This window comes from Labeo rohita, chromosome 24 (assembly GCF_022985175.1).
Source record: "Labeo rohita strain BAU-BD-2019 chromosome 24, IGBB_LRoh.1.0, whole genome shotgun sequence".
Taxonomy (NCBI): Eukaryota; Metazoa; Chordata; class Actinopteri; order Cypriniformes; family Cyprinidae; genus Labeo; species Labeo rohita.
Genome location: NC_066892.1, coordinates 8,419,654 through 8,430,488, shown reverse-complemented (window position 1 = coordinate 8,430,488; position 10,835 = coordinate 8,419,654). Strand labels below are relative to the sequence as shown.

Sequence of the window (10,835 nt, the reverse complement as noted above, 5' to 3'; positions counted from 1 at the left end):
CCGGAAAAGTGTTTCCCCGCCGTCGCATTTGTTTGCTGAGTTGTTTGACTCGCTGAAGTGCCATTTGTGCCTTCGATTAGACCACCATTCTCCCGGAGCCGAGGACAAGAGTGGTCGCCTCTGAGTTCAGCTCCGCACCTGCGCGTCTCCAAGATGTCCCGATTGAAAGCCGTCAAATATCGGCGTGCAACATGAGATCTCATCGCACTGTTCGGATTGACGCTTTGGAGTGAAGCTTTCGAGTGAAGGTGAGATCAGTGAGGACTTTATATCTCAATGCATGCGTGGTTAATGGGTGCGTCTCGCCCAAACTTTTGATGTGCGTTATGAGCGCGCCGGCTTCTTTGAAGCATCATTTGAATGTAACTCCTTTAATACGCTAATCTAATACGAGTGTTATGGATTACAAAACTGCTATTTTTTAATTGATGGTTTTATTCTCTTTCGCCTGCAGTGCGTAAAATCTACCACGCGCTTTTGCGCACTTGTGTCTCTCTTTTTGTTTATGGCTTTTGCCTGGTGTAAAACACTTGTAAGATGCTTTCTTTACTTTAGACACTCATATTGTTTAAAAGGGAAACGCACAATCACTTTGTATGCAAAATGTCACGCACTAGCAATATTCTAGTTTATTGGTTCTCCATAAAAGGAATGACAGCAACTACATAAATGAGCAGAGCTTGAACTCATTGCCTCTTTATGAGATTAATGATTATCACTAGCTGTTTCTTTATATGTATTTAAAGGACCAGTAGAGTTACAACAATAGTTATGAAGCATTTACACTGTATAAGATGGTATTTTCATAAATATTAATGCCATATTGTTAAGTGGCATTAATTAATTGCACATTGATGGGGTGCATGAACTTAGCTACTGGCAGAAATTAAGCTGTTGCTTGCAAAAAAATAAAAAATATTGCAACAGTTTATAGGCTGGAACATCACCCTGAAAATAATCTGTTTTTGCAATGCATCATAGTTACTTTAGCGTCTCCAAACAGTGATGCTTTTATAGTTTCTAACAATTAATTAATTAATTTTACTTCTTTTTGAACTTTTTCTACTTTGTAGACATTACCTCAGACACTTTGATAGCTAGAATCTACATTTCCAAGTCATGCTCTCTTCAGTATAGCTCAAAAGGTATTATTATTATTGTTTATTATTATTACATTTATTTTTGATCTGTGTGACTTTGAGCAAATTATTTAATTTGTTCCTTGGATTTTTAAACTTTTCTTTTAAACATTAAACCTTCTCTTCATAAAGTAAATATAATAATTTTAATACATTAATTTAGTTATATTAATATTGCACATTTTAGTTGGTTGTTATAATTAATTGTATTAATAAAATATATTATGTGATATTTTACAGCAGTTTTTTTTTTTAATTAAATAAGCAGCTACAAACTTAATCAGCATCATATTCTTATTGAATCTAGATAATGCATTACGTACACAATCACCAAAAATAGAAGCTCGAACATAATAAGTCTTAAGTAAATGCTGCCTTTAGGACCCTGTGGATGGCATATCCTACTTAGTATTTACAGTGAAGAAATCCTTACATCAGAGAGAAATATATAACTATCTGTAGCCCATTTCCCTCGCCATTGTTATATAGAACACACAAAAACAGGACTGTTTTCTGTCCCGTTTGTGTCTTTGCTTAAGTCCCATCTGAGTTTTAAACTGCTGAAAGAGAGAAAGGGGGAGGATGAGCAGAAAACACTGAGGGCTGAGTGGATGTGTAAAAGCAGAGAGTGTGTGGAGTGTCCAAGTGCGTAATCTTCCCCAGCCATCATTTCCCGCCGAACACTCGCGGTACGTGCGCGTGGGGGAATGCGCGTGAGGATATTATCGTCTAATTGGTGCGATTCGTATCTCGGTCACGTCTAAAACGTCGAGGAAATAGTGAAAATATCACAAAAAGAACTGTTTGTCGTTGTCCCCGCAAACAAGAAGGGAGTCTCTTGTTTTTTTGGATAGAGGGCGGTTGAAAAAAAAAAAAAAACGTCAGGAAGAACGGACCCTTGGCTATTTAAAGTTTAGTGAGGAGGACGGTTACTCGCTCTGAGGTGATTGTTATGAGACCCACAAAAGAAAAAACGATGAAGAAGGAGAAATTGTGGAATTTGTGAGTTTGGGACACGCAGAGGTTGAATGTATGCTCATTTTGCTGGTACTGAAGATATTTCATTTGAAGTTTACCTCCGCGTTTGTATCGTCTCGCACAGAGATGTGGCACACGACTTAAGAAAAGATTGACGTGCTGCAAGACACCTTTCAGTCGCTGTGTTTAGTCAGCCCGTTTAGTTCGGGTGGAGGTGGGGGGGATTCCGTTTTTTCCCCGAACTCATCACATTAAGATTAACAAGCCGTCTTTAAGAGGATCCTCTATGGTCATTCATGAACTTGTTGAACACCCAGCCCTCCGCGGGACCCTTCACATCTCGAGTGAATCTCATTAACGTGAGTATTCCGTTTCCTTTCAAGTTTTGTGTGAATACGTTACGTTGTGCACCATACGTTAGTTAATATTTTACTTATGCGATCTAGTAATGTGATTTCGTTGCATGTTCAACTTTCCTCAGCCTTCATTCACTTAATTCGTTTTGAATACTTTGTGGTTTATTGCCTGGTACCGAGGCTACTTATTAGGATACTGTTATTTAGAAGCTATTCTGCCATCTGGAAAACGTATTTGCGAAACGCAAGTAGAAATTTATGCGAAACGAATATGATTTCAGCATCTTGGAGAGCGGACTTTCCTATGAGAGAATGCGAATGAAAGCGCCCCCTTGCGGCTATAATGCGATTTATTGTCTTTCGATGACCAGGTTGCTTTCAAGCACGGTTAACTCTTACCTGCTATGCTCTAATTTGTTTTAATCTGTCAAAGTAGGCCATTTCGTTGAATGGAAATCTTTAATAAACATAATGAAATTAAACAGTAATGTTTAAATAGAGTTTAGCAAATTATGCTGGAGTATGATTAGTGTAGTGTCCGTGTTTGGTTTATTTTGCATGCAAGTTTACTTTAAACATCAAACTGAATTAATAATTAAGCGACTGTTGAACAGATTTGATTTGAACAAGTTGACGTGATGCATAAGGTTGCATGCATGCAACCATATACATTTATAACCTACAATGTTGTTGTTCATAAAAATGTGCTCAGCTGGTAGACAGAAAGCTACCAGAATAGATTCTGACATAAAACAGTTGATTTTTAGCATAATCAGTGCAATTGTCATTGCAGTCTACAATTTTATTCAACCTTCAAGCGAAAAGGCACAGAGTGCAGGTTTTGTTTTAGTCATGCTTTCTCACAAAATATTCCTATGGTGAGTGGGGGAATTGTAAGTATCAATCATCATCAGAAGTTTATGACATTACATCTGAAATTTAGCAGTGGCAATCATGAAAGTAGCCGGAAAGAAAAAATAACAGCATGCACTTGAGCTGCGAACAAAATTATTCTCAACGTCCCAAGATAATGATTTCAAGCTTCGTTCTCCAGTGGGATATTTTGAGCAGTCTGACATATCGCGACGAAAACTGAATGCCACAGCAGCCTTTTAGGAAAAGTATATTTAATAATGCATAACATGTTCCGATGTCGCAGCGAAGTGTGCGCTTGGTGATGTCTTGAGCGGAGAGGAGAAGGTCTGTGACAACACAAGCCTTATAGGGGCTTTTGTGAGCGGAGATTGAGAAACAAACCCCTGAAGCTAAGCTGCACGACTCAAATGGCATTGCTAGAGTCGAGAGTCGCCCTGTCAAGCGGCCTGTGCCTTCACACATGAACAGAAAGTGACAGAACACACCGAGGAGAGAGAACGAAGAGCAAGCAAGGGAGAAGTCAAGCCTGGCTTAGCAGCTGCGCTGAGGGAGATCCCTTTCTTCCGAGGCCAGGGACCTGTCTGCTGCAGACAATCAGATTGCATTATGGGATAGGAGGTCTGCCAGGTTCAGTAGCACTCATGGAGTGTAGACAAACCTGCGCTTTGATTTTGCCTTCCGCTGACAGGCTGAGTCACATGCAGCCGTCATCAAGCCTTCTGCTTGCAATTGCCACATATTACGATGAAAGAAAGCTCTCGCACCTGAATATTAGAAGAGGTGACACGGAGGAGTGGATGGTTGTGCTGTGGATAAGTCTGGATTAGAGCAGAGATCATCAGACTCTGTGGGTGTATGTGTTGGGCTGTCATGTTTAGGCAAAACATACTCACTCCCTGCTGCACTCAATGTTTATTTATGAGACCTGTCATATTGGCAGGCTGTTTATGGTAGAATCACTGATCCCGTGCAGGCGGGCGCTGAAATCCCGAGAGCGCAGATCTCATCGAGCGCTGCACCTCCCTCTCTATCACAGACTGAGACATGAATGACAGAGAGAGAAATGTGGCGACAGGAAAAAGGATTTCGGGATAGCAGACGGAGGGTGCTTTATAGAATTTGATGTATAATCAAATTGTGTCTGTTTTAGTAGGTCTAGTTAAGCAGAGCTGATGTTTATGAGCGTCAGTGAGATTTAGATATGAAGGCATGCTTCAGTAGCCCAGGGGACAAGATCGAAGTGGACACCAAGAAAGGGAAGGATGTGCTTCACAGCATAAAATGGATGAGGAAATCTGAGCCGCTAGTTCTGATCCTGTAAAGGTCATATGAAATCTGTGAACGATTTATCGGTTTGAATAAAATATTAACATGTGGCTTACTGGTAAAGCTCCCGTTCTTAAATACACAACCAGTCATGATTTTTAATGTTTTTTTTTTTTTAATTCTCACCTGCTTACCAAGCCTGCACTTATTTGATCCAAAATATGGCAAAAGCAGTAATATTGTGAAACATTTTTACTATTTAAAAGAACTTCTTTCTAATTACATATATTTTAAAATGTAATTCCTGTGATCAAAGCTAAATTTTCAGCATCTTTACTCCAGTCTTTAGTGTCACATGATCCTTCAGAAATCATTTTAATATGCTAATTTGCTGTTCAAGAAACATTTATTATTATTATTATTATCAATATTTAACCCTCTGGGGTCTGAGGGTGTTTTGGGGCCCTGGAGAAGTTTTGACATGCCCACACATTTGTGCTTTTTTCAGTATCTTAAAAACATATTAATGGATAAAGTCTGATTACATTGTAATCAGCACAAACTGGGCTACAATAATATGTAAGCAACATTAATGTACATGTTTGTGTTTTTGAGAAAACAACATTTATGTATGGTTAGTGAAAAACTAAAATCTTTAAGTTACTGAAATAAGACCATGAAACACATTCAGAACATTAGTTCACAAGACTTTTGAGAACTGGATGTGGTTGTCTAGAGTTTTTTCTACATAAAGATGTGAAAACAGCTGAGTACATTTTTTCAGGATTCTTTAATATAATGATAAAGAAATGATAGAAATTAATACTTTTACTTAGCAAGCATGCTTTAAATTGATCAAAGTGATGACAAAGACATAATGTTACAAAGGATTTCTATTTTAGATAAATGCTGTTCTTCTGAACTTTCTATTCATCAAAGAAACCTGAAAAAATTCTACTCTGCTGTTTTCAACATAATAATAATAAACATTTTTGAGCATCAAATCAGAATATTACAATGATTTATGAAGGATCATGTGAATGGAGTAATGATGCTAAAAATTCAGTTTTAAAATCACAGGAATAAATTACATTTTAAAATGTTTTCAAATAGAAAACAGTTATTTAAAATAGTAAAAATATTTCTGAATTGTACCGTTTTTGCTGTACTTTGGATCAAATAAATGCAGGCTTGGTGAGCAGATGAGACAATACTGTTCAAAAACTTTTGACTGGTAGTGTACATATTCACCTACATGAAAAAGGATGCGTGTTTGCCGTGTGGTTTTTGGTTTGTTGACTGCAAGGAGGCCTTGAAAATTGTTTTCAATAGGCGACATGAAGAGAAATTAGATTTTGAAAGGAAAGGAAAATCTTGTTAGGTTAGGCTAAAGGTTTTTTGATTGTATGTTTGTTTGTTGATTTTACAGTTAAAGCAAAAAAAAAAAAGTTTTCAAGGTTTGCAAAATAATATTTTTATATATTATATATTTTATCTGCCTCTGATAATGATTAATATTTCTTGCTAAACAATTTAATTCAAATTCTCAAATCACACCTATGCTGTTGCTGAATTGCTTTGAGAGAGAGACAGTAACTATAACAATAACTATAACTATAGTTGTTGTTTTCCCCCCATGCTAAACTAGGCCCCTTGCAGATGACGCATATGACTTCCTTGTAATAGTGGGATTAAATAATGTAATTGTTTGTGAATCCCCTCATCAGGGTCCCGTGTTAAACCAAATAGATGTTAGATGAGGTGACCTGCCTCAAATCACCCCGCTCTGTGTCATAATGCATCCTGCACTCCGTGCCAGACACATCACCGGAGGCAGCGCAGAATAATTAAGAGGACTCGTATATGGATCATGGAAAGTGATAACAAGCGGGCTTGTGTGATCTTTAATGTGCCCTAGACACTTATCCTCTCTGTATCTCTAATGGCTCATTACACTGTCCTCTTTTCCTCCCTCATCCCTCGTCTTTCGGTCTCCCTCAGTGTCTCGGATGAATTTTGTGCCCGTCGAGAGCTGCATGCCAAAAGTTTGCCAATTTTTGCCCCCCGCCTTCAACATTAAAGCTGTTAAGTGATCTATCCCACCTACTGTTTCTCTCTCTCCTGCTGTCTCCGTCTTACCCGCCCTGTCTCCTCGCTCTGTCCTTATTAAATCTGGAGGATCTAATCACGCCCTCCATCCATAATCCTAGATAATGGTCATTGTGATGGATGTGATGAGCTTTAATAGGACATGGCCATACTTTAAGATTCATAAAAAACTGACCTTTTCCAATTCTACATTTGGATTTTTCCATAGGTTAAATGTCTAAGTCAAGTGGTGAGATAAACAGGCTGAATGGTGTTCTTTCTTTCAATGTTGTTTTTCTTTTTCCCTTCCTAAAGGCATGGTTTTGGTCTGGTTTTTATTACAGTTAATGTAACTAATCTGTGCTTTTCAAAGATTGAGTACATCTCTGATCTTAAAATGTCTGAATATAAATTCAGTTATGATGAACTCTTTCATCCACTGGCACCAAACAGCCTTTTATTTAGGCAGCTTTGGTCAACAGTCAGAATGTGATTTCATGCTCCATGTTTTTCTAATTGGAGATTATGCTCTATTACAGACGACCCCGCTCAACTTCCTGTTCTGTGATTTTACAGTGACAGCGATTGTGCGAATTATCATTCTGCACTAGAATGTGCATGAGCTTTGCTCTGGTGAGAAAAGAGCTCCCGTCTGAGGGTGGTCCGCACTGTGATCTGACTCACCGCCCCACCTCGTTTGGGGCTCACGAGGTTAATTGATCACTATGGGGCTGGTGACGGGATGAGTGTGGGGTCAGCATCTGTATTGACTGAACAGACTGATTAACAAGCACTAAAACGCTCCTGGCCCCCGCTTTGAGAACGTTTGGTAGGTCGTCGTCAATTATCCCCCTGCCAGCCTCCATCAGGGGGAACTGGCAACCTTTGCTCTCTCTTCATTTTGTAGCTGTGCTGTGCAGAATCTGTGGTTTTGCGAAACGCACGTGGATGACTGCTCTGTATTGATTGCTTTTAGCAGACAGCCAAAGGGTTACAAACTTATTGAATCTAACAAACATTTCATATCGGAGAAGTGGTTACACATTGCATGTAGGGTATAGTGACCACCTGAAAAAAAGAATCTTAACTTACATGTACAACAAAACACTGATAGTTATTGGAAATTGGCTCATTATGAAATTAGTATTGCCAAAGTATACCCAATTTTGTTTTAAAGGACAGGGCCATTGGAATGAAAGGGGAATACAAATTTCAGGTTTTTCCTTTTTAGTAAATACCTCATTGTTGAAAACCTGTAAATAGACATATGTGACCCTGGACCACAAAACCAGTCTTAAGTAGCACAGGTATATTTGTAGCAATAGCCAAAAATACATTGTATAGTTCAAAATGATCATGTGATATGAAAATATTTTTTAAATTTACTACCATAAATATATCAAAACTTAATTTTTGATTATAATATGCATTGCTAAGAACTGTGTTTGGACAACTTTAAAGATGATTTTCTCAATATTTTGATGTTTTTGCACCCTCAGATTCCAGATTTTCAAATAGTTGTATATTGGGCCCAATATTGTCCTGTCATAAAAAAAACATACAAAAAAACTTAACTTTTTTATATACAAAGCAAAATGTAGATATCAGTCTGGTTTTCCATGTTAAAAGAGCACCATTTATGGTGTTTAAATTTCTTTTTGTCAACTTATTAAGCATAATAAGTGTATGCCATGTAGTAGACCAATTCAGTGTTTGCAAACAGTTTTTTTTTTTTTTTTTTTTTTTTTTGTGGGCGGAGGTTATCTGGTTGCCAAAATTAACGCTTTTCAAGTAGCAGTCTTTTTCTCTGAGAATTGACAAACTTAGTATTGAGTTAAATCGAGTTATAAAGTCTGAGCTAGGAGATATAAACTTCCATTTGCAAAAAAAAAAAAAAAAAAAAAAACAGTGGTCAGATTTCAGATAAAATAAATAAATGTTATGTAAAATCTTAATAGTAATAGTTTTAAATATAATGTCATGCTGTAAAAGTGTAGGGCTAATACAATGCGTCCCCTACGAACAGCATATGTGAATATTATGTAGACATATTGTTTAAATCAAATTTATGCTTTAAAAGTAGAGTAATGATAGCAGTTTGCATCCATAGTCTGTCCATGACAGTATGACAGTATTCTATAAAAATTATTTGCATTCCGATTCTGGCATCAAAAGGCACAAATTTTTTTTGTTTCTCTTATTCCATGGATTTTACTCGTTTCCTCCCACTTGTTACCAGTGTTTTTCTGCCACCACTATGCGTGCACAGCTGCAAGTGACGCAGCTGTGACATCTACTATGAATTGGTCTATATACTGTGGTTTTAGTATCAAATACAGTAAAACACAATGTGAATGAGTTGTTCAGATCTCACAAGACCATTCTTCTCTGTCTGTGTAGCATTTCTTTTGTATTTTGGTTTCCTTTCAGTGCATCATTTTACTGTTTTGAAGCACAACAGATAAAAGCAGAACTCTGTTGAAGTGTTTGTTGAGTTTTTTTTCCTGCAAATTCCATTACTTGTTGCAGCTTTATACTTTCAGGCCTACTGTCTATACAGAGAATGAATCACTGGATGATTCTGGCTGAACGCAGATGAAATATCTGTTCATTACAGTAGAATCATTAGAGTGAAGATTAAAGCAGCGTGAATCTATGGGAATCCATAAATTATTTCATATTTACCTAAAAAGTAAGTAAAATATAAATTCGAGTTAGGTGTAACTGACATAAACATTATTGGTTCGAGTTCAGATCAACCTTGATTCAATGATGTGTGTAAACAATCCGTCAAGCGTCAGTGGTGGTGGTTTATATGTGCAGTGCATACTGTGAAATATTTAGCTGGTTAGCTGGTTTTTACTCTAAAAGGAAAAAGCATTTAATGTTGTGCATTTCACATTGTTATTTCCCTACAGAAGCAGTTTACAGGCCTCCTTTAGGGGTTCCGAAGTGACTTCAGCTTGCTGCTGAGCAGCAGATAACATGTGTTTCTATAGTAACTTTTGTGAGAGTAACCTCGTGAGTTTGCCTCCTATTCACAATTTCATCAATTCCCATACAAAAGGCATCTAAGCAATCATCAGCTCTGCACTTATTCTCTGAGTTCTGACCTGAACCCTTTACATCCTGTAATTTCATTTAGCGTTACGTGTAGCTCTCGGTCTATATTCAGTAACAAAAGAGCATTTGAGTGTAGTGGAAGAGAGGACAGGACTGCAGGGGGATTATGGGTAACACCAGGAGTGAATGCATGAAAGTTCTCAAGATCACGTTTTCTTTGATGGCCTTTTAGATATCTGATACTTCTCATGACGCTCACCAGACACCTGACTGGCACCACCTCATAGGAGTCGAAGCACTAATTTCCCCTCGCTGTCAAACTCTATCCCCTAACTGATATTCACCATCACCTCTCTCATTTTTCTGTGCAGAGTGCAGATGCCAAGCTGCAACAGAGGATGATTGACAGAAGGCAAAGCTGAGACGGCTGTCAGTCAACATCCAGCCAGAGAGTCGATTCATCAGAGTGTCAGAAGCCTTGCTCCCTCTCCAGCCCGACCGATCACTTCTCTTATCTCGACCCTGCCCCTTCCCAGTGGACACAAAAAAGACCAGAGGTGGAGATAGAAGCATTAAGCTTGACGACCTTACAGTGACCAAAGGGAAGCTGGTATGCTGCTGCACCTCTTCAGTCCCACGTTCAGCAAAAGTTGGATTATTTTGTAAACCAGAGCCAGATCTTCCTCTCCATTCCCTCTCGTTCTCTCGTGCATCTTTGAGAGGAAGAGAGCAGACGGATACTTTACATCACAGTGAATAGTCTATTAGAGGGGCGGCCCGAATAAAGGAAGCAGCCATGCGTTTCCCGCTACTCTTGACACTGCAGGCGTTATGGCTGAGTGTTTGTCAGGCCACGCAGCACTATCCCACAACCTGGGGACACTACGACTTGTGCAAGTCACATGGCTACACGGACGAAGGCCCGACCTGGTATTACATGGCCTGTCAGCCCGAAGCAGCGGACATGACCAAGTACCTAAAAGTGTATCTTGACCCACCCAACATCACCTGTGGAGACCCACCAGAGACCTACTGCACCCTGGTGAGTGAATGACTACCTGTGGCTTCA

General features: G+C 38.6%; 1 protein-coding gene across 15 annotated transcripts in view; it reads left to right on the top strand.

Annotated features, from left to right (window-relative positions):
• The window catches only part of ntng1a (netrin g1a), a 104,031-nt gene continuing 93,196 nt past the window's right edge, over nt 1–10,835 (top strand). For 7 of the 15 annotated variants that reach the window (XM_051098161.1, XM_051098159.1, XM_051098166.1 and 4 more), the window contains exons 1-2: nt 1,740–2,476; nt 10,138–10,808. In XM_051098161.1, the coding sequence (XP_050954118.1) occupies nt 10,563–10,808 (246 nt within the window). In that variant the 5' untranslated portion in view covers nt 1,740–2,476; nt 10,138–10,562. Of the gene's footprint in view, nt 249–1,738; nt 2,477–10,137; nt 10,809–10,835 lie in introns of those variants that run through there. The other 8 variants (XM_051098168.1, XM_051098169.1, XM_051098171.1 and 5 more) reach the window with 4 other exon arrangements.